Genomic DNA, 24,611 nt, shown 5'->3' on the forward strand with positions numbered 1-24,611 from the left:
AGATTTTCTGCTTGGTTTGAAGTGAGTGAATCCACTTCTAGTCTGGACCTTGGAGCTAGAAAGACACACACTTTGATCTGGGTCTTGAGGCAGGAAGACACAGCTGGAATACGGGCCACACCTTCTGTTGGAAGTCTATACAAGGACACAGAAGGAGGGAACCTTCGCCCTTTGCATGCTCACCCTTGCCGGCACATCCGTTCCTTTCCTGGCACTGGAGCCACTTCTTCAGGGTTCCAGCATGTGCAGAAGACCAGCTGAGACATCCAGTCTCGTGGGACTGAGCAGCTGCTAGATTCCTGGACTTTCTGTTCACAACTAGCCACTGTTGGATTAGCTGAGTTGTAACCCATACAGCATTCCAACGAATCCCCTTTAAAAATATACATAGTAAGATTCATCCCTTAAATTCTGTGATTCTAGAGAACCCCAACTTATGGTCAAGAAGAAGCAACACTCATGAGGCACCTCAGAGGCTGCGCTGAGCCAGGTTTGGCTTTCCTTCTAGGTCGTCTTTTCGAGGCCAGCTAAACTCTTGGTGGTGGAGGATGACCTTGAACTTCTGAACCTCTGACCTCCAACTCCGGAGTGCTGGGCGTGCCCTCACACGCCATGAATCACTGGGGCTGGATCCCAGGACTTTATACAGGTCAGGTGAGCACTCTAACGACTAAGGGACACCCTCAGTCCTGCCCCATAAAGGCACCTTAAAAAGACAAACTGAATCTAGGCTTAAAGCAAGAAATATTCTTTTAGAATTTTTAAAGGTTTATTCTATGCTAATGAGTTGTCAGAACACAGTCCAGGAATGGACTCCTGTGAGAATTCTGAGCACTTGTGAGGAAACTCTAAGGAATCATCAGGTCTTGTGACCTCGGTGTCTTCAGAACACAGAATTGGTCTTGGAATGTGTTTTTTCGTGCTCCTCCTAGGTATAGCAGAAAGGGGTGAGTCTATGTCGGTTGTTAGTCATGTGTCTCTATCGAAAAACATGTTTTTCCACTTGTGGCTTGACCTTGTGATTGCACACCTCACTCCGGGGGTTCTTCCTACCCTCAGAGTATACACTGCCTGATGTTCAACTGACAATTGCATGAGACTTTAGTCCACCTCACTTTTAGTTAGGCACCCTTCTCCCAGGTTCATGCCACAAATACAGTGGTAAACTGAGTGTTTTGCCTTCACGTATCTGAGTACCACATATGTGTCTGGCTGCCTACGAAGATTAGAAGGCATTTGATCCCCTGGAATTGAAGTTATGGATGGTTGTGAGCTGGGAATCAAGCCCAGGTCCTCTGCAAGAGCAACAAGTGCCCTTAACCACTGAGCCATCTCTCCAGACTCAACAGATGGTTGTGAGCCACCACGTGGTTGCTGGGAATTGAACTCCGCACCTTTGGATAAGCAGGCAGTGCTCTTAACCACTGAGCCATCTCTCCAGCCCTCATTTTTTGAGACAGGGTTTCTCTGAGTAGCCACGGCTGTCCTAGAACTCACTCTGTAGACCAGGCTGGCTACAAACTTGGAAATCCATCTGCCTCTGCCTCCCAAGTACTGGGATTAAAGGCATGCACCACCATCTCCTAAATGGCCTCCACTTAACAGGAAGTATTATCACCTTATGCTCCTACCACACCTCTCTTCCTTATGAGATTGCCTCAATGGCAGTTAAGAATGTGGTGAAAATTTAGCACTTTAGGAATGGAGCTGAAGTTTTTAATGGAATAGACTTAGAACACTTTTCTATCTTATGTATATTACCTGCATATATGCCTATGCATAGGTACTCAGTACCTGTGGAGGCCATCAGAGCAACAGATCTCTAGGGCTGGAGTCGTAGGTACTTGTAACTAATCTTTGTTGCTCTGGAATCTTCCTAAATACACTAAAGACAAGGAACTAAATCAGAGTGTCTACCAAAAGAGCAATAATGTAACTGGTCTTTGGGTGATCATGCTGTGTAACCCTGGTGTGAGGCTGACAGTGGGGAGGGATATGGCAGTCATGAAAGAGTCTGACAACTCGGTATGTCCAAGCACTTTATTAAGTCAGGTAAAGAATCTTCACATTGTTACACACCGGCTGCATACATTTATAACGGTGTCTACAAAAATGGCTGAGCGTAGGTTGGCAAGCCCATACTTCAAAGGACATTCAAAAGCTAACACAGTAAAGGTCATGCAAATCCTAAAGCAGTGAATCATGACAAAGCTCACTCTATTCTTACCAAAATCTACTGTTTTAACCAGAAATAACCTGATGAGTAACAGGCCATTACTCATCAGATAACATTTACTCAAGATTACACCTCACCAATGTACTGCTTTGGTTAGAAACAACCCTTATCATGGTAAATGCTATTTTTATTAAAGAGACCATGGCAAAACCCATGCCCTTCATGTGCCTTGAAATCCCATTACGATTACGTATGATTCTCAAATATCACTACAAGAAAAACACTGTGAAGATTAAAGGAGATTGGCGAGGCTGTAAAAAACCTGCAATGTAACTTGGGTGAGTGGTGCCAAGAACCTTGAGACCCTAGTGACTCAAGGGGCAGCTTTGCAAAGTTGATCTGATCAGATGCAGATGGCTAACTAGTCCTTGTCAATGTGACCTTAAATCTTGTTCTCATCTACATAATTTAGTCGTCATAGTGACAGACAGGTACATTAAGATCCTTTTGCAAGCTTTGTTTCCCAACACCCTTTAATTCCTACTCCCTACCTTCCGAAATTCCCTTACTTTAAACCAAAAGTGGACTCAAATTTGCTTCAACGATGTTTAGGAATTAACATGCAAATAAAGGGAGATAGTTACATCCATATATCACCAGCAAACATTACAAATGTATGCTTCTACTCCCTAAGACAGAAAACCTTGAGAAACCAGAGATAACAAAACACCCACATTAAATTGAAAAAAAAAAAAAAAAAAAAATCTTGAAGTAGTGATTTTATTGTATAGCAGTTGAATTTCCCACCAAATGTTCAATGACCACAAATGTTTCTGCAACTAAAACTAAGGAGTTACAAGTTGAGAATTCATGTTAGATACTAACGATCTTCAAGCTTTGAAGATGTCATTGCATGAAGAAAATTATGGGAAACACTGTTCCCGATAATTACGTACACCCTTAGTGTAACATATGGAGATCACTGTCTCCGATATAGACACTGTGGTAGGCAAAAACTACCTTGTTCTTTATACATTATGGAAGACACTGCTCCCGATAATGTGAGATAAGTTTGTGACAAAGGTACTGGAAATTTTGCAAAATTGAATTTGAGTTACATCTTGAATAAACTGAGCTGTAAAATTTTGCAGATGTAAGTCCTTTAAATGGCATTTATCTTTTAATTTGACCACAACTCACTGCACCTAGGAGAACTATCTTTTTCTGGATAGTAAAAGTCTAACTGGATTATGATGAATCCCTTGTTACTTTCAATTCTCTTCTAGGTCTTAACCTGTTGCTTGTGACTTTCTCCTAAACCTGCAAGTGCTGACCTAATGTTAGTGCAAAACTTCCAGTATCTGTTGGGTCCTATTAGCAGATGCTGCTTTATTAACAGAAAACGACAGTATAACTGTCATAATTATGGAAGGCACTGCTTCCGATAATTATCTTCTATAAAAAAAAAAAAACACTATTTATAGTGAACTCTGTCACTGATAAATAAATAAATATCTCAGTGCCAAAATGATAGAGTTTCCCCCAAAGACTAACACTTTGGCCAAAATTTGGCAGTGTGTTCTTTAAAGTGTGACAAACTGAGTCTAAAACTTGTTCCTTTTTAGAAAATGTTGAGAAAAACAAAGAACTAAAGACTACTGGGCAGATGTCAGTGGAGAGAACATGACATCTTTGGCTCCTGGTTAACCAGTAAGGCCTATGCCTGCAGTAAGCGGACAAACTTCCTTTTATCAGCAGGACCTATGTCAACCCCGCTGGCAGAAGCAGTCCTACCTCTTTTGAAAGTAACTGTCTAGTTTAGGGAACAGAAACCAGCTAATCCCAAGAGCACATAGCTTATCTGGAGAATCCCAATAAGGATCAGATGAAGGCGGGGAGCAAACACTCCCAGCTACCACAATGACCCTCAACATCCATTGTCCTCCCAGCTCCAGAGATACTAGCCAATACCCTCAGGACTGAAGAAGGCAATGTTCTCACAACTGGTTCCCATTTTCATGGCCATGACACAAACTGGAAGTTATTACAAAGGACTCAAAATTCTAAAGATAATCTGAGGCGATATCATGAACATCAAGGGTTATCCACTGTAGTAACTTCAAGTGTAGGTCAAACCCTGCACTAAAAGCTGCTGCCTAAAGATATTTAGTATCAAGATGATTGGGTAGAATTGTAACATTAGATTTGAGCTCTAATGAAAATTTAGCACAACCAGTACATGTCTAGAAACAGACTACCCTGTTCTTATTTATGTTACACTTAAAATTCATTGTCAATATCCCAAATGTCACCAGAGAGGGCATTTGCAGCTCCCTGAATAGTCCATGTAGCTAGGGCCAACTGGTTTCTGAAGAGTGTTTCATTAAAAGCACTAATATTTCTCTGACGAAGCTTCAAGTTCTCCACTAAAGCTGAGAGAGTGTGAGAGCCAGAGCCCCAGAAGATGTGTCGGAAAGGAGACTCTCTGGGAGACACGTAGGGTGACAGGAAGTGATATTCCACCTAGAAAAGAGACAAAACAGCTGTGACTTGTGACTCATTCTCCTTTCAAACGCTAACTCCCTCTGGATGAGACTATTGGGATCTCAGCTACATCACTGCCTTCTAAGTCTGACGACAATTTTGAATGGAGGTTTTTTTTTAATTAAAAAATTTAATGTAGCCAGGCAGGGCACACTAACCACCTGCCTTGGGAGGCAAAGGATGGACCTCAGGACTGTGTGGTCTAGAGTGAGTTTCACGACAGCTAGAACGACAGTGGGACCCTGTGTGTGTTGTATGCCTGCGTATGCATGCCACACAGTGGGGTCAGCTCTGTCACAGTTGCTGAGATCTTTACAGTTCTCAGGATCTACCTTAGGTAACTAAGCTTGCAAAGTAATTGCTTTTACCTGCTGAGGTGTCCCTTTGTTTTTGGGGAGGTTGTTTGAGACAATGTCTCACATTATAGTTATACTTGACCTGGAATTTATTATGTATGCCTCAGTGCTAAGACTGTAACAATACACCACTATGCCCAGCCTAATTCCTAATTCACATAAGTCTTGTAACACATCCATTCTCTGAAACTGACTAGGATACTTAGTAAGGCTCTACTCATGGTCAACACTCATTAAAGATTTCACCTGAAAAATTGCTAGGGTTGGACTGCAGAGATGGCTCAGTGGTTAGAGGGTTAAGAGCACTTGCTGCTCTTATAGGACCTCAGTCCACATGGTAGCTTCAAACTCTCTAACTCCAGTTCCATGGTTATTAGCAACATCTTCTAGCCTTCTCCAATACCAGGCCCATGCAGCTGTACATATATGCACAAGTAAGCAAAACATGCACATAAAACTCATTACCACTGAGCTCTGCTGTTCCTAGATGTTTCTGAAGCATAAAACAAGATAAATGTCTCTTATATTTCTAGGTTTGATTTTGATCATCTTATAATTTAAAATTTGTGTTCAATTCTAAAGCAACTAAGGATGCTAGGCCCCCAGTGCTCCCCACTTTTAGAGCATTGCTAACTAAAACTACTTAATTTAGTTCCTTCTTTCCTAAGAGCACACTTACTTTCATAATACGGTCATTGATCTCCCTCATGAAAAATCTGTTTGTTTTCTCAGCATTATGGAAATCAGTCGTTAGTCTAGATGTAGCACGGAAGAAGTCTCCACGAGCAGAATACAGCCACTGTAGACTCAAACCCATCGCCTGTCAAAGACAAGTCAAATTGTTCATTAGATGTTATACTTCTTTAAAGGCAGGGGTCATATATTCAATAGCCAGCTCTCACTACGGTTGCTCTGGCGGACCCTACAGCCCCAGGCAATCTTCCTACCTCAGCTTCACGAGTACTGGAATTAGACATGAGCCATCTCACCCACTGCAGAAATTGTATTTCTAAAGATGTTACTGTATGTATCTTCCCAATTAGGCTTGACAATTATTAATTATAAAAGAAGCGATTCATGTAAATTTAAGATCCCAAACACTATACTTCAGCACCTTGAAATCTGAGGCCCTATAAACTACAGCAATAAATTAATCTCTAAGCCAGACAAGCTAATTCAATTATCTATTTTTTGGGAGGGTGGGTTTTGAGACAGGGTTTTTCTGTGTAGCTTTGGAGCCTGTCCTGGAACTTGCTCTGTAGACCAGACTGGCCTCAAACTCAGAAATCTGCCTATCTCTGCCTCCCAAGTGCTGGGATTAAAGGTGCGCGCCACCAACACCTGGTTTCAATTATATATTCCTAGCCTCATAAAGAAACTAATAAGAAATTCAAAATAATTAAGAAAAAGTTTCCAGTTTCATTTCCCTACAAGGGGAACTTCTAACACTTTGATTTGGTAAATTCCATTTTCTGAACAGCTTATTTCAAGAAAGCCATCATAATTAAGATTCAGTCATTGTTTTGAAGGGGTTTGACCCCTAGTCCTGGGAGAGGCAGAAGCAGGCATCCCCGAGGCCAGTCTAGTCAGCAGTGAGAACCAGGCCAGCCAAGCTGTACAAAGAGACACTGTCCATAAAACCAAAAAGTTTATCTAGTCAAGTACTATAATGGAATCTACTGTTGTGGAGTAATCTTCTGTACACCGTGAAGATGTGCTTTTGTGATCTGTTGAATAAAAAGCTGAATGGGGGAGATGACGCAGTTTAAGAGCACTGACTGCTGTTCCAGCAGACCTGGGTTCCATTCCCAGCACCCATAGGGTGGCTCAGCATAATCTGAAAAGCCAGTTCCACCCCACATGAAAGTTCTGCACATACATGGGGCCAAAACACCCATACTAATAAAGCTGATTGGCCAATAGCTAAGCAGAACTTCTGAGCAGAGAGAGAAGTTAGAGAAGATGAAGCTAGGCGTACCATGAGGGGTGTACTAAACTGGATACAAGGTAAACCAGGCAGTAGTGGCCTATGCCTTTAGTCCCAGCACTCAGGGGGCAGAAGCAAGTGGACTGAGGCCAGCCTGGTCTACAGAGGGAGTTCCGGGACAGGCTCCTAAGCCAGAGAAACCCCGTCTCAAAAAACCAAACACCCCCCACACACACACCAAAAAAAGAAAAAGAAAAAAGGTCTCCATGTCATTTTTGTGGGCTGGCGGTCCTGAGGAAGCGTTACTATAATCTATGCTAGAGGAAAAGCAAAAAGTTGCTGGACTGTTTTTCCAAGACCTGAAGGTTGAGGCAGAGGATTATCCCAAGTTCAAGGCCAGCATGAGCTATAAGAAAATTGCATGCACGGCACGCACACTCAAATGAGTTACCAGAAGCTGTAGAAGTAGCAAGAGGGGTAAAGGTCTAAATTAGAGTAAAATATAAGCCAGTTAAAAAATAACAGTAGCTTACCTTGATATCTGCTCTGAACTGGTTCAGATCCTTCACAAATGACAGTATTTTGTTGTTATACATATCATAATCCAGGTTCAGTTCAATTTCATGGGTGAGTTTAATAATGAACTGACCGGCCACTTCTGCTGCTGCACGAACCATTTTGTTCAGTTGAGGAATTTTCGTAATCAATTTTTCATAAGTATCCAAAGGAGTGCCCAAGTAAGGATAGTCCTCATTCTAGAAGAGGAAGAAAGGTCTTTGTACTGGTGAGGGCTAAGAGTGGAGGCCTTACCCTCTAGGTTTACCATCAGTCAGAGCATGGACTCATTCTCAGGTTCTATTCCCAGAACCCAATGGTAACAAGAACTCAGTTGTCCTGACCCCATATACACCAGGCCAAACATGCGACAAACAAAATAATTGTGTTTCTTAAAAGAGTAAAAGAAATCCCAGTCATGTCAATCTCCAGATCAGGTGTTTCATTAATCCCTAGACTTTCCAAAATGATTCAAGTTCACTTGGGTTCTGGCCTCCACTGGTAGCTAATAATTTTGTTTTTCTGCTTGGTTGGTCTTCAGTGCCTTCTCACTGGCTCTTACGAAGACAATGTGATCAGTTCAACACTGTCTTATATTTACCTTATACTTGTTTGGTTGTTGCTAAGAGAACATTTCTCAACACCTAGAATACTTTCAATAGGTATCTAAAATAATTACAAGGTTGAATAACATTAATATTTTAAATAATGAGAAATTTGGTTTCAGTTATTACAGGATCTACTGAAAATGCTGTTAAGTTCTTCAGTCTTACCTCACAAAACCAGAAAGAAACTGCTGGGATCCCAGAATACGCAAGGAAAGGGAGAGCAGCGTTGTCAAGGGAAAATTTCTCACTGCGAGGAGAATAAGGGCCATCTTTAGTATACCGAAATGGACACCTACCAGGCAACACCCACTTCCCTGATACCCAAGCTCCACCTACAGGGTAGGGTGGCTTAGAGCTCCATCTACTTCTCTCAACTTACACTTTGCTGATCCAATTGGTGTCTCGATATAGAGATCTCCCATCAAGTGGATGCTTTACCTGTAAAAGGAGAAATAGTCCATTAAAACCTAATTTTTCTGTACACTTCTTTCCTCTACAAATACTTAAAATCTGTTCTCCTGCCAGGCTACACTACCAGTCCCTTAGGAAGGGTAGATTCTCTCCTGAACACCCGAATTTCTGCTTTCTTTCTTGTGATGGTCCTTAACTACATCTTCTAGGCTGCATAAACTACTTTTTAAACCCTCTCTAACCTACATAAACATGCCTTCTTCCTGCTCACTTCTCTGTAGCACATGTTAGGATACCAGGCTAACCAGCTTGCATACTATCTTGTCTGGGAGCCTAAATCGACCCACACATCCAATAGGGGAAAGCCAATCTCTATTAGTTGCTTAACTCCATCCTTAATCACTCCAACATTCTCTTCAATTGCACCAGAGATCCACTACTCTGCAAATATTCTCTTCAATGTATTCTTTCCTCACTCAAAACTGACAAATTGCCCTTCCCCAGTAGGTACTATCTCTGGTATTTCTCAAGTACTTCTGAATCTTCCTTAGAATTCTGACTTAGAATCTCTTATGAGTGCCTACAACAGTTCAGGCCTGAAGGCAATAATCCTAAAGATGTATTCAGAGAATCTTTCATATACTCCATCTCTCAATTCAGTAGACTGAGGATCAATAAGCCAAGAATATGACTAATTAATACTGCTTTAGAATTTACTTGCAATTCCCATCACTGGCTATTGATCATGTTTTTGGTTTCTTTTTTTTTAATTAATAAAAAGTCACAAAATTTTGTAACTAGGTATACTCACGTCCTGCATTGTCTTCCCAATAAGTGTATATAATAGAGGGCTGGCAGAAACCTTGAAGTTGCTAGTGCCTATAAAAAAATTACTTTAATATTTTCCTCTGTCTACACAAGCAATTTTCAGATAGAATTCTAAAGGACAAGACCTATACAATAACTATTAGTATAGTAGAAATTTAGGTTAGGAGTCAGTGTAGCAGCATATACCAATCCCAGCACACTCACGATGCAGAGGCAGGAAGATCTTTGAGGCCAGCCTGGTCTACAGAGTGAGTTCCAGGACAGCCAGGGCTACACAAAGAAATTCTGTCTCAAAAACAAAACAAACTTACGAGTCAAGTAAAGTTAAGAGATTCTTTTTCTGTTTGGCAGCACCGGGGTCTGACCCCAGTACCTTATGCTCTACTATGAAGTCGTATCTCAGGATAGTCTCAATAAGTAGTTTTTTTTTGTTTTTGAGACAGGGTTTCTCTGTAGTTTGAATTGCTGGAACTCGCCTTATAGACCCAGTTGGCCTCAAACTCGAAGATCCACCTGCCTCTGCCTCCTGAGTGCTGGAATTAAAGGCGTGCACCACCATGCCTGACTTACACCTGCATTTTAAATAGCCTTAACCTTAACACTTTTATTGAATCCCCATCCATTTTCTGAGACAGTATGGCCTAACAGATAGCTCAATGGATAAAGATATTTGTGGCCAAGCCTGAAAACCTGAGTTTTCAGAGACCCACATGGTGGAGAGAACAAACTGTCAATTATCTTAGATGTCCACACACACGCAAATACAAAATAAATCCACACTCTCTCCAAAATTAAATTAAAAACAAAAACCCAGGTGTGGTGGTATAAGCCTTTAATCCCAGCACTCAGCAGGTAGAGGCAGGAGGAGCTCTGAGTTCGAGCCCAGCCTGGTCTACAGAGTGAGTTCCAAGACCAACAGAACTCCACATAAAAACTGTCTCATGTCTGCTGTTCCCTAAGCAGTTTACCCAACTAAAAACTAGAAAAAGGGGGTGGGGGAGATGGCTCAGTGGTTAAGAGCACCGCCTGCTCGTCTAAAGGCTTACAACTATCTATAATGAGATCTGGTGCCCTCTTCTGGACTGCAGGCACACATGTAGGCAGAATACAATATACACAATAAAAAAAAAACCCAAAAAACTAGGAACAGATGCTTACCGAGGACAACTTTATCCAGATTAATATAAGTGAAAGCTTTTAAATGCAGAGATGAAAGGTATCCCTAGAAGAGAAGTGACAATGTTAATATACTCATACCCATTATGTACACATTAATAAGCATTAACCTATCACAGATAGCTACTGTAAGGATCCACTACTTATGGAATACCTCTAGCCACTCGGTGGCACCAACAGCTCCGAAGTCTCCTGCACTCCAGCTGGCGAAGATAATGCTTCTGCTGGGTTTAAACCCACCTGGAAATGGACAAAAACTTAGGTTCACCTTTTGAGCGGTTACAGGCAGGTGGGTAACTAAAGATAAATTCAAGATTTAAAAACACAATTAAGGACAAAAATCTTAAAAAAATAATCTTTGTAGGATAACAACTTTATACCATTTTGAGTACATGGCATGGCAAATTATTAGTGGTTACTCCCTTTGTCTTTAGTCCCTTAACCTCTGAAGTTTCTGAGTTGCAGGGTTGAGTTATGTGTGTGTATCCTCTTTGAGGACAATCTGCTTAGAAGCAAATCACTTAAAATATGAATTATTTACCTTATTCTCAGATTATCTACCTTGTTCACTTTAAATTCACAAGTGACCCCCTGCTTTAGGCTCCCAATTAACTGGAACTATGATGGCATCACACCAGACTATACCTGTAAGTTTCAAAAAGTGACAACTCCTTAGGCAGTCCATGTTCCACAGTCTGCCAACTACCCTATTAATATAGTCTCTATAAAAGCGCCACTTTAGACCTCAATTAAGAATGTAAGATACTTGCTTGTAAGCCTGTGTAGAAAGGTATCACAACACAAGAGAATGTCTATCACAAGTAGAATTATGAAGATGTTAACCTTAGCACATTATATAAAGGTATGGGTTATTTTCAAGTAAACGCCTTATGAGTCATGTTAGATTTAGTTTATTTTTCTGTATATGTTGGACTAAGAATTATGGCTTATACTAAATACTAATATAAGTACTAAATACAGCTTATACTAAATACTAAGTATCAAGGCTTATACTAAATACTTTTCAATTTCAAAGAACTAGATGATTGCTAGTTCAATGAAGGAAGATACTTCCTGGAGAAATATTTAAAATAAAGAGTCAGTGAAAACTGCCGTAGGAGAACGTAAGATGTCTACGGTCGTATGCACCACCCTAAACATAATGCAACCCTGAACATGTCTGGATCACAGGCTAAAGTCAGCGATTAAATGCAGAATGACATGGAACTCACATTTATTTAGTTAGTTTTTGGGCAAGGTTTCTCTGTCTTTGGAGCCTATCCTGGAACTAGCTCTTGTACTAGACTAGGCTGGCCTTGAACTCAGATCCTCCTGCCTCTGCCTCCCAAGTTTTGGCATTAAAGGTGTGCACCACCACTGCCCAGGGAAGCTCATAATATTTTAAGGTCAAAACTTTTCTACTGTACCTCTTGAAACCATATCTGAGAATACTTGAGCAAGTTTCAACAGAAGGCCTGTTCCCACACTGGACTTTGCAGCACCAGGACCCCAGGCATCTCTCTGGGCGCCTACTACAATGTAACGGTCTAAAAAGACAGAAAAAGGAAACAATTATACTGTTTTATTCTGAGACAAGGCCTCACCAAGTAGCACAGACTGGCATCCAATTTTGATGATTCTCCCACCCCCGCATTCTAGCACTGGGATTATAGGTGTGCTACCATGTTCAGCTTTGTGTGTGTGGTTTTTGTTTAATTTCAAACTGGTTCTATTAATGAAATCTAAAATAAGTATGCTAAGTACGAAGGATAAAAGCCTAATGTCACATGACTTAGGATTCCGGGGATTAAAACTTACAGGACAATTACTACTACTCTTTAGTCACATCAGCCACTTAACAACCAAAATCCAAGAACTTCCCTTATTCAATAAGTGACTGTTTATGCAGTCTACCCCAGAGACTATACCGTGTTCACTAATCTAGTTACGCTGCTTTTATGCTACATGGGCAGAACTGGATAGTTTCAGATCAGAGTTCAAAATACATGATATAGATCATGTACACAATTCCTTAAAAAAATTACTCTTCTGAAAAAAGGAAAACATTGCTTACTTATAAAGCAGAGCTCCTATCCATTAATGGTTAGTTTTAATAATATGATATCACAAGGCTTTGTTATCTTCCAATGCTTTTAATTCTAAATAATTAGCTCTAGTGGGGAAGACAGCACAGTAGAAAACTGTTTGCTGCCAAGCCTGAGTTCAGTCCCTGTGAGCTCAATCCCCAGAACCGACAAAGATACGACTCCTGCAATCTGTCCACTGACGTCCGTGTGGCACTCATACATCCACAGAGGAAGTTACCTGATGCTGAACTCTGGCCCTCTGCGTATGCATACATGGTCATATAGGTATAAGTACACAAACACATATATGCAAAATTCCCTTTAGGGCAAACAAGAGTTAGTACTTCATAAAAGCAAGTCAAGCTTTTTTCTTTTTTTTTCTTTTGCCCCCTTCCTTCACTAGGCACCTAGAGTAAGCAAAACACCAAGATCAAGGCAGGGTCTGTACCTGGTTCCTCAAAACCTTTAATAACTCCAAAGATGTTAAGTATTCTTGCTTCTTTCAGTACGTTGTTTACACTGAGTTTCACATTTTTATCCTGTGACAATTTCAGCTTACACGAAGAATCTATGTTCCAACTAGTAGGACAGTTTCCTTCCATGTTTCTAGAAACAGAAAAAAGGACTAGCATTTTGAGTCAGTGATTCTTTCTCTGATTTAGAAATCTGCAATTTGTCCAGAAAGGTTCTACATTAAAGGACACAGCTATGGTTACTTTGCATTAAAAATAAATGCCAAGGTGGATCCAACCCTTCCACTAACAAAGGTATTTTGTATTCTTACAAAATACTCAGATGCTGATTTTAAGGCTCTGTACCTAGCCAATGTCATTTATTACAGGTTCTGTACATGTCTGACTTACATAAATAAAATGCTTATCTGTGACCACTCTATTCACTAAAATGTATTTTAGTTTTCCAACTAAATTGAAGATACAAGAATAGAGGGGTTATCATAACGTGTTATACAATAAGCAAGAGTTTGAAAATGGGTTTAAGTAACAAGTCTACCAAGTCAAGATAAAGTGTAATGATTCTTGGAGAAAGGATTTTGTCGAGTCCTGGTTGGCCTGGAACTTGCTATATAAATTTGGCTGGCCTTGACCTCAGCAATCCCTTGCTTCTGCACCTTGAGTGGTGTGATTAAAAGTGTGTACCACCAGGCACACCTATTTTTAGAGAGGACAACCAGAAGTATTACCATAAAGCAGCTGGAAACTCACTAGAATAATTGTATGCAGCAAATGAACATTCAGAATGGCTACACATGGATTTAGATGTCAGGTCCAACAGGATCCAACATATTTTCTACAGTAACTGAGTTCCTTATCAAGATCACTTTACTAAAGAAATTGTTTTTCATCTATACACAATAATAGTTAACTATCCCCAAACTTCCAAATGTAAACTTTTTATAGCCAACTCTTTTTAGGTTTATTTAACCAACTTGGGCTATTAGCATTCTTGCATAATTATAACCTCACCATACTGAGTTTTCAGATGCACTTACTGAAACAGCTTTTCTGCAGCCTCTCTTGAGATCGTCTGAACAGGGATACCAGGCAATCCTGATGATTGAGATGGTGGAAACTGAGTATGGTTGAAAGATGGAAAGCCAGGTGTATATGGGTCACCAGTTCCTAGATGAGCCTAGTGAACAGAGAATAATTAGTTCTATCCACTTACTCAAGTTGCCTGTAAGGCTCAGATATGGTCTGAGGTTAGAGCCCAAACTATTTATTGACCAAAAGCCTCAAAGTCTAAGAATTTTTATAGAATGTATAAAAATACTGCATCAAAAAAATTTTACAGGGGGCTGGAGAGATGGATCAGTGGTTAAGAGCATTGCCTGCTCTTCCAAAGGTCCTGAGTTCAATTCCCAGCAACCACATGGTGGCTCACAACCATCTGTAAAGAGGTCTGGCGCCCTCTTCTGGCCTGAAGGCATACACACAGACAGAATATTATATACATAATAAATAAATATTTTAAAAAAAATTTACAATTTGAGGAACTATTAATAACATATTCAGTAATTATCTTCTTCCTGCTAAGTCTCCAGAGAGGATCTAAGAAAGCACAGCAAATGCAATGCAGGGACAACTCACATGTCCAAACAGTGGGAGGTCTGCCTCCACAACGGGGAACTTAGTCTGGTCCATGTAGATCAGGACACCAATCGCATTAAAGCTCTGGGCATTCGCAACCTAAGAAACAGAGAAAAGTGGGACATGAAAGTCTGCTCATACAAAATGAAAATCACACATACTAGAATTTATGCTAAAAGGCAAGCTATTAGAGAGGAATCTTCACCAGGGAAGAGCACAGTAATACAATGTTAAACAGTCAGCTGCAAACGTACATACAGCAATTATACTGACTGAGTAAGCTGTATTTCTCTATTTAGGTACACACACACACACACACACACACACACATTTATATAAAAGGCCATGAATAAAGAACATGGAAAGGCATATAGGTAGGTTTGAAGGGATGAAATGGAAGGGGGAAATAATCCACAAGAATAGCAAGATCAGTATATTTAAAACCCATACTTACCTTTTCTGCAAAAGTGATTCCCCCTGCTCTAACAATCACTAAAGATCCATTCACAGCATAATTTAAACCTTCAAAGTCCTTTTTAGTGCCAAAATTAGCATGGACCAGTTTACCCTAAAATAAAGACATTAGGTATAGTGAGGATCAATGTATCAATATCAGTATAATCTGACAGACAAATCCTAAGATAAGAAATCAAGCGAGGGTGTGCATTAATTTCAGCACTCAGGAGGCAAATGCAAGCGGAGGTCTAAACTTGAGGCCAGCTGTGTACAGAGTTCCAGGGCAGTCAGGGCTACAGAGGAGCCCTGCTTCAAAAACACCAAACAAACAAAAAAACAAAAAGAGAAAGAAATTAAAAACAAAAAGGGGACAGAAATCAAATTCCCAACTGACAGGTTTTTCTTTTCTTTCTTTTTTCCCCCCTGAGACATGGTTTGTTTGCAGCTTTGGAGCCTGTCCTGGAACTCAGTGTACAGACCAGGCTGTGCTTGAACTCACAGAGACTCTCTTGTCTCTGCCTCCCAAGTGCTGGAATTAAAGGCATATGCCACCACCGCCCAGCCCAAACTGACGGCTTAAAGCAAAACCTAAATAGCATTATTAGAAGTAAAAACTCAACATTTCTAGCCTTATGCTTTAGACTTTGTTCTGCCTTTACACTGCTTCAGCTATGTCTAGGGTAAAGACACCAGGATAATCAGAAACAGATAGGTAAGGCACGGAAGCATCAATTACATAATGTTTCCACACCAGAATCTCAGACAGTTGAAAATATAGGAATAAATTGTGTGTGTTTGGAGGTCAATAGACAACCTAAGGTATCCAAGGTAACTGAGCTCTTCAGTTTTTCAGCTTGACAGTCATCTGAAAGAAGAGACTGAACTGGGGAAATCTTCCTTGCAGGCATGTCTGTGGACCATTTCCTTGATTTATGACTGATGGAAAAGATTTAACAAGGTCTTTCTTTAGTTAGGTGGGAGCTGGCTTGAATGTGTGCACATGAATAAGAGCCATGCAATGGGAACAGGCTGAGCAAGAGTTAGGACAGTAGTTCTCCCTGTAGGTAGAGGTGACCATTAGAAATAGATATTTACATTACACTTCATAACGGTAGCAAAATTACAGTTATGAAGTAACAAAACAATTTTACGAATGGGGGATGCCACAAAATAAGGAACTGTATTAAAGGGACACTGCACCAGATTTAAGGTCCTTGGAATTTATCTATGGTAATGGAGGTTGTAGATTAGGACATCTAGTTTCCTTAGAGACCAGCAAACAGTCACATGTACTTACAGTAACTTCTGCAGCCTTACTGTACGCCACATAACCCTCAGGATTCTCCAGCAGGTACACGCCACCATTTGTATTTATTATGGTCACTGAGTTTTGAGCAACACTAAAATATAATAAAAAAGTTTTAGCAATTCTTGAAGAAAAATTCAAGAGCTTTAGTACACATAGTATTTGATTTGCATTGATTGGCTTAAGGAAATTGATGTCTAAATCCTAACTTCGTCTTTCATTCTAAAAGTCTGATCTACTAAAGATATCTGAAAGCAGTTATAATAAGCTACTGTATTTCAACATACCTGCCTTTCACCTGAATCTTCACATAATGTTCATCTCGCCAGACTTTGCTGAGTTTAAAGTCACGGAACTGATTTTCAATGTAGTAGGCAAGATCTTCATCTTTTTGAGATCCAGCCTCCCGAGGGATGTATGGGGTCTGGCTCAGCTGCCTGTAAGGAAAGTCTTTAGTTTTGTTTTTCAGGTGGGATTTCTATGTAGCTGTCCTGGAACTCAGAGATCAGCCTGCTTCTGCCTTACAAGTGCTGAGACTAAAAGCATGCACCACCACCAGCCAACTAATAAATGTCTGCATTAAAATATCTACTTTAAATAAATAAGGATCAAGCAAATTGTTTTAAAAACATTATCCTTCACATTCAAGATAAATGAACTATGATTCAAAACTGCTGGATTAAACCATTACAGAGAGAAAATGTACCAATGCCTTAACAACATATTCCTTCAAGCTTGTTTTAAAAACAAAAATTACCATGAAGATCCCCTTAAAACCCCCAGCCTACTGCCGGGCGATGGTGGCGCACGCCTTTAATCCCAGCACTTGGGAGGCAGAGGCAGGCGGATCTCTGTGAGTTCGAGACCAGCCTGGTCTACAGAGCTAGTTCCAGGACAGGCTCCAAAGCCACAGAGAAACCCTGTCTCGAAAAAACAACAACAACAAAAAAGCCCCAGCCTAACTTTTCTTGCAGACCTGGAGAAGCAAGTCAAACAGCTTGCAGTATCAATGAACACACGAGGTACTGTACTGCGCCCGCACACATACAGATAGATACAAATCAAGGACATTTTTAAAGAGGCTAGAGATGGCTGTGGTCATAGCACTTCCTGCTTTGTTGTTTTGTTTTGTTTACCTGATGGTGTCAGTGAACTCTATGGCGTCCAGTTTCTCTGACAACAGCTTTTTGACGTCTGCCCAATACAAGCGAGCAGATTTAGGAATGTCTTGTTCTATTTCAGAGTTTTCTGAATAGCCAGTCTCCGTTTCTGCCAGTTTCACACAGTCTTTCTGTTCTACCCGTTTACAATAGCCCAGGTAGCCAATCATAAATCCTAAAGACAGAAGTTGTAGAGCTAAATTCAGACTTAGGTTCTAACTTATCACTGAAAACAACACCTTCTAATTAAATTCTAAGGGTCTAAAAGAACCACCTGAGTCTCGGTTTTATGGAATTTTAAATTACTACAATAGCCATTATTTTATACAGTGACCTGTTCAAGACATGGGTGAACACCTTGTTGTTTGTACTAGAAGCTATCCCTGGAACCGTTCTAAATAGCCTGTGTATATTCCTAATATAACATCCGTAACTAAAAAAATATACAAAGTATCTCCTAGCCTGAAATAAGGCCTTTTTGAATTTCTTAAAATATATTCTTACCCATCAAGAAAAAGATGACTACTGCAACTGTCCCAAAGCAGAGTCTTCCATTAAACCTTCTGGGTTTCCTGACACCGGCCTTCATGTTATTGTCCGCATTCTCCTCTTCATCCATAGCCAGTTTCATCTCCACATGACTGTTGTCTCCATCTACTTGCCGAGCCAGGCTAAAGCGGGTGTACGACAATGGTTCCCCACCAAACTGGTATTTTTTGAAAAGGAAAGAAAGTGATACAAAAAGTATGAATGAATTACAAAGTTTGGTCATAATATACTATGTATGACATACATAAGGAGGGAAGCTTTCCAACATACCCTTCTCTGTGCCCAGTTCCATCATTGGCAGATGAAGACTAGCCAACAGATTTTCCCAGGGTTTCTAGTTTGTTATAACCTTTTTAAATTAATTTTTTTAAAAAAAGAGATGGGGTTCTCACCACGTTACTCAGACTGGCCCAGAACTTGGAGGCCAAGCAGTCCTCGACTCAACCTCCAGTGCAGCCGAAACTACTGGCACACATTTCAGTTCCACGCAGCTACGTAACTCCCAAGCAGCCAACGCCACCCTATTCTTAGGGTATTTTCCTAGGTAATCTTAATTGAAACTGAACATCTTCATATATGGGTTTTATGATACCTGTCTTTATTCTCAGCACAAAGGAAGACTGAGTTCAAGGACAACCTAGGACACAGCGAGACCCTGTCTCAAACACGTGAAACCAGAGCATGCCTTTCTTATATGGGATCTGTTATTCCTCAAGACTACTGGTCAGATAAAGGAATGCCTGGTGGGAATTTGGGGTGTTCTTTTCTGTACACTGAGTGAAGTCATGTTCCTCTACTGCATTTTTACAGATGGATGGAAATCTTACCAAGTTAGAGATTGCTGATCTGGCTTGATCCATCATTCCGAGCCGCCACAAGGAAGCACCTAACATGAGAACAGAGAAATGCGATAGAGCTCACTGCATCAGATTAATGAAGGCCTTCCGTTCTATGTTAATTATAATATATCAACCTTGATCCTAGATATACCATCACCTTTCTTGAAAAGCTTTGTGTTTATTGAATTAGAATCTCACTATGGAGTTCTAGCTGGCCTTTAATTGGGGTCCTACTGCATCAACTTCTCAGAACTGAGATTACAAGGACAACCACGTCACCTGCTTCCCAGACATTAACTGAAGTGTTTATAATTACCGACAACCTATTTAATGTAAGCCTTGCCTGATGCTGCACTGAAGTGGACAGCAGAGGAAAAGCTAGAAAGGATAGGACTGGGACAAATAAGAAATCTTATGAAAGCCGGGCGGTGGTGGCGCACGCCTTTAATCCCAGCACTTGGGAGGCAGAGGCAGGCGGATCTTTGTGAGTTCGAGACCAGCCTGGTCTACAGAGCTAGTTCCAGGAAAGGTTCCAAAGCTACAGAGAAACCCTGTCTCGAAAAACCAAAAAAAAAAAAAAAAAAAAAAAAAAAGAAATCTTATGAATAATGTTATTAGATTCCGGGAGTGTGATAATGTATTAAATCACTGTTCTTAGATTAAAAATTGAAGAACTTAAGAATTAAGAGTTATATCAACCAGGTAACGTGCACACATTCAATTCCAGCAGCTTTCAGGAGACAGAGACAATTCTGAGTTTGAGCAGCCAGCCAGGGCTACACAGAGAAATCTTGTCTTGAAACACACACAGAAAAACCAACCAAACAAACAAAACCCCCAAAATATAGGATAAAACACTAGTTAGAATACCATCACTATTAAGTGATGTTTAAGTAACCCCCCCCCAAAAAAACAAACAAAAACAAAAAAAAAAAAAGAGGTGGCAACCCCTTTCAATTTTACCAAGTCACCTAAACTGTCCTTAAACTCATGACCATTCATTCTGCTTGTCTGCCTCCCACATGCTGGGACTGCAGGTGTGTACCGTGCCCAGATAAATGCTTATTAACTTGGTATCCAAAGGAACTAATTCAAAGACAAACTACCACCTGAAAAAAAAAAAAATCAAAAAACACAAAAACTAGGAGAATCAAGTCAAGACTTTTATTCTCTAATAGTCAGGTCTGGTAACACAGGCTATAATCACAGCACTTGGAAGGATGGAGGATGGTGAGTTCAAGGCCAGCCTGAGCTATAAAGTAAGACCCTGTATCAAAAGAACAAAAAACCACGCTGGCTGTGTATTGGGAGGTTGGTGATGGTGCATTCCTTTAATCCCAGCACTTGGATCTCCTGAGTTTGAGTCCAGCCTAATCGAGTCTGTTCATGGGGATCCTTGAATCCCCATGCTTTGATGATTAGACCACATGCAAGTGATCTCATACATGTTCTCAGAAGCACAATCTCTTGCCCCTTCTGTTACTAAGTTTATCACTACACTGCACCAACAAACCCAATTGCTGGAGCCAGAACGAGAAGGCCCCACCCTGAGTCAATTTCAATCATCTTTTTCTAGGAAAAACAGCTTACACTTTAACGCTTGTGTAAAATAGCTACCCTAAATTACTCTAGTCTAGTCTTTTTTTTCCTCTAGTCTAGTCTTGAGTTGGCATTTATTTAGCTTTGAAATTCTGGAGATCCAACCAAGAAAGGACACTTTATCCATGCTAAGTCCTCTACTGCTCACCATTAATGTGATAACACATTTAATTAAATAAATGACCTAAATAAGACCGAACATTTTGAGTTTGAAGAAAATAGACTGGTGGTATCAACGACTAAATTTGGCTTTGTATTATAACCCAAGTACATATTTTTCCCAAGAAATGTGTTATTTTTATTTAATCTACAGAACCAAATTTTTTTTTTTGTTTGTTTTTGAAACAAGCTTTCTCTGTAGCTTTGGCTGTCCTGGAACTAGCTCTTGTAGACCAGGCTGGCCTCGAACTCAGAGATCCACCTGCCTCTGCCTCCCAAGTGCTGGGATTAGAGGTGTCCACCACCACCACCTGGCCAGAACCAAAATTTAACAAAAAATAAATAAAAATAAAAAAAATTCATAGCCTTTAATCCCAATACTAGATAGAAACCCTGCCTTTAAAAAGCCAGAAAAAATTACCTTGGGAAATTCCCATTTACCCTCATCACTAAACCTGCATTTGTGAACACCAGAGTAATTTCAAAACAGCCATGAAGTGCAGACCTCAGGGAAGATAAACCCAGTTAGTTCTTAAGTTTCATACGGAAAACTTCAGTCACTCACTTAAAATCTCACACCAGCATAGCTTTTTATTTATTTATTTGTTCATGTTTTTGGAGGCAGTTTTTCTCTCTGAAGAGCCCTGGCTGTCCAGGACTCACTCTGTAGACTCGCCTGCCTCTGCCTCCTGAGAGCAGAGCACCCGTGCCCAGAAACAGCTTTCTAAGAACTTCTTTTGCATTTTCTTCCAAGCTAAAGCACTGAATCTACATTCTGCAAGCATGGCAGAGAAATATACCAGCGAAAACACCATTCCCCCTCAAAGCTGGTAGCTGCGGAAGGGCCACTCTTAAATTAGCAAAACAATTTTCATTTGGCTTATTATTCCAAGATGTCACCAATGCCAACAATCTTTGGCAAGAGAAAGTTAATCTTAATTTTCTCACATTATTTAGACATCTTTTTTCACAAAGATTGGGAAAGCCATTTAATTCCAATGATTTAAAAATAAGGTTTTACATGTTTTGATCCATGACCTTAACTTTGGGCTGTGAAATGGTAGATAAGCGAACATATTAAGCCAGACTAATCACAAACCAAACCGACACACAATTGATTACCTTGAAATCTACTTTCAGCCATTTTATAACCACGGCTCTGTAATTAATACAGGGAGGTTGGGTGGGGTGGGGCAAAGGCAGAGTGAGATACCAAAATATTATTTCACGTATCCATAGGTAGTAACTCAAGGTTAGGGTTAGGGTTCTCACAAGCATACTTCATTAGATTAAATCCCTTTCAAAACCTTTGTGCTCACATAAAAGGAAGTTCCTCTAAGGACCTGAGCCAGATCTTCCTTCCCTTTTAAGTTCAGTGTCCACTATCTTCAAAATTAGACAGCACAAGTCCCTGACTTTACCCAGTCTTTTCTGTTGATATTTAAAAAACAAAAAAACACTAGTCAAAGTTATAAATACTTAGAATTACTTGTCAAGAGATGGCTCGTTTCAGCTTTTTGTCTTTAAACAGGTTCTTACTCTTCAGCCTAGCTGACCTCAAACTCAACAATCCACCTGCCTTGCCCTAATGCTGGGATCAAAGGTGTGTGTCACCATGCTCACACGTTAAGGTCTTGGTTAAGAGCCCAGCTTTCCTGGGTGTGGTGGCATAGGCCTTTAATCACTTTTAAACACTCTACAGCAGGAGTAGGTGTATCTCTGAGCTCCAGGCTACCATCCCTTGAGTTCAAGTGGTGACTTTCACTAGAAAAGTCTCTATGGACTTGAAATGAAAAGGCAATCGAGGAAATAAAGCTAGCAACCCAAAGGTCAGAACCACTTGGCGGGTCAATCAAGTTCATTTTGTGTTGCACTCTGGGAGAGAAGGAACTCCACAGTCCCACAAAGCCAGAGGTTCATTTTCAATAACTTCTGCCGTTGTTTAATTCAAGGTTAACCTTGCTCCATTACAGATAAGCACATTGCCTAGCCTTGGGGAGGAGTTAGCTAGACTTGATCTCTACCCATAATCAACAGACTAGGTTCAACCCACCATTCCTTGACAACATTCCCTTAAAGCATATAACCCTTTGAAAAAATATGATAAAGTATGATATCGGATTCCTGTATAAAGCAGAGTTTTAGCATAATCCCGAATCAAAAAAAAAGGACCCACACTGGCTAAATTCCATTTTCTTCGTAGATAAAGCCCTGAATCAGCGTAAATGTCTTTTGTCAAAGAGGTCATATTTCACAGCTCGGAGCCAACTGCATTAGTCATTTAATATTCTAAAGATATCAGGTAGCCGAGAATTTCTGTAACACGATTGTTTCCCATTTAAATTCTCATACTTTAAAAAAAGAAAAAAGCAAAGAAATCCAGTCCACTGGATAATGTTGTAAGATCATTTCATTTTAAGCACGGGACAAAGTATATTAACCGACGACTCTGCAAAAACAATTTTCTTACCCTCATTCACTATTTTAGAGCTGTCCAACACTGTGAGCACGCTGACTTTTCTACAGTTATTTCTAAATAGCTCTTACAAAAATATCTTATTTCCATAGCTTGAGGACTGCTAGCGACATTCTTAGTATTACCTGCAATGTTCATATCTATTCTGCCCTGGAAAATGAGATTCCACACGCACGGCCAAGAGGCGGAGAGCCTGGCAAGAAAGACCCTGGTGGTGCCGCAGCTCCAATGTGCGGTTCTTGGAACCTCTCTAGGTGCCCAGGACACTAACGACCGAATAGAGAACAGCTTTGTCCTTTTCAGCTGTCGACGCCCGCCTGCGAGGAGCCCCAAGGTCACCCACGTACCCCGACAGCCGTTCCCTGGGGCGACTTCCTGGAGCAGCCACCACGTGTTCCCAGCGGAACGAGGCTGCGCTGCAACGCGGTGGCCCTTTCACTCTCGAACCCGCGGCCTACGACCGGCCTGCAGCGCCGAGCCGGAGGACTCAGGATACGGCGGCACCGCACCCACCCCGCTGCACCTGCAAGCCCCGGCTCCGCAGCTCCCCGCAGCCTCCCCGCCCGCCGGCCCCGACCTCTCGCCCCAGTCCGCCCGCCACGCGAGGAGCACGAGGCTCCGGGGCTCTGACAGGCGCGTCACTCACTCTGAGGCTCCTCCGCAGTGGCCGAGATCGCCGGTCGCGGTCCGCACGCCTTCTGCAGCGACCGCGGGCTCCTCGCCGAAGCTTATAGCCCGGCCCCGCCCCCTACCGGCACTCTGGCTTACGTCACTTCCTGCCGCACGTACACCTTCTGAGGTGCCCCTTTCCAAGACCGCTGGAGGCGCGATGCGCGCGCAGCTTGGACGTGCGCGGCGTTCAAGAGAAAAGGCGCCAAGGCGGCAGGTGTCGGGAGGGCGTCCGCGATTGGCTAGACCGTTCTCCGCTGCACCCCTCCCCCGCCGGGGAGCCCGAGCTGGCGGGTCGCCCTGCCCCTAACCTTGACCGCCGAGCCAGCCACGCGGCGCAAGGTCAGAAGTGATAGCCTTTACTCCGAAACGGTCCTGCTGGCGGTGAAGGAGACAAACCACACCGTGAAAACGTTTTGCAGACTCGGAAATGCTTTGAAAAGGAAATACTTTAGTGTAAAATGCAAATATTTTTTAAGATCTTCACAGGCAGCACGCGGGAGTCAAGCAAAGAGCTGGGAACGCTTAATTAAGTTAAAGACGGGAGAGAAAATAGAAACCAGAGATAAGATTGTAGATTAACTCGCCTGTTTATCGCCTTTATTGGTGTTAGAGGATTGTT

General features: G+C 41.3%; 1 protein-coding gene across 2 annotated transcripts; it reads right to left on the bottom strand.

The window, feature by feature from the left end:
• Positions 1-2,032: 2,032 nt before the first annotated feature.
• Tfrc (transferrin receptor) lies at positions 2,033-24,071 on the bottom strand. 2 transcript variants are annotated; one of them, XM_057764802.1, is made up of 19 exons: positions 23,967-24,071; positions 19,075-19,133; positions 18,203-18,404; positions 17,675-17,873; positions 16,826-16,975; positions 16,530-16,632; positions 15,231-15,344; positions 14,777-14,875; positions 14,179-14,318; positions 13,117-13,274; positions 12,009-12,128; positions 10,736-10,821; positions 10,564-10,627; positions 9,389-9,456; positions 8,546-8,604; positions 8,332-8,413; positions 7,537-7,758; positions 5,756-5,896; positions 2,033-4,699 (listed from the first exon to the last, which is right to left on the bottom strand). In XM_057764802.1, the coding sequence occupies exons 2-19, from the start codon at positions 19,108-19,110 to the stop codon at positions 4,457-4,459; spliced, it is 2,286 nt and encodes a 761-aa protein (XP_057620785.1). In that variant the 5' UTR covers positions 19,111-19,133; positions 23,967-24,071; the 3' UTR covers positions 2,033-4,456. The 2 variants fall into 2 exon arrangements, with proteins under 2 accessions (XP_057620785.1, XP_057620784.1); XM_057764801.1 differs by lacking the exon at positions 23,967-24,071 and adding an exon at positions 23,446-23,484.
• Between the last annotated feature and the right edge of the window lie 540 nt (positions 24,072-24,611).

Source organism: Chionomys nivalis, chromosome 3, assembly GCF_950005125.1.
Source record: "Chionomys nivalis chromosome 3, mChiNiv1.1, whole genome shotgun sequence".
Lineage (NCBI taxonomy): Eukaryota > Metazoa > Chordata > Mammalia > Rodentia > Cricetidae > Chionomys > Chionomys nivalis.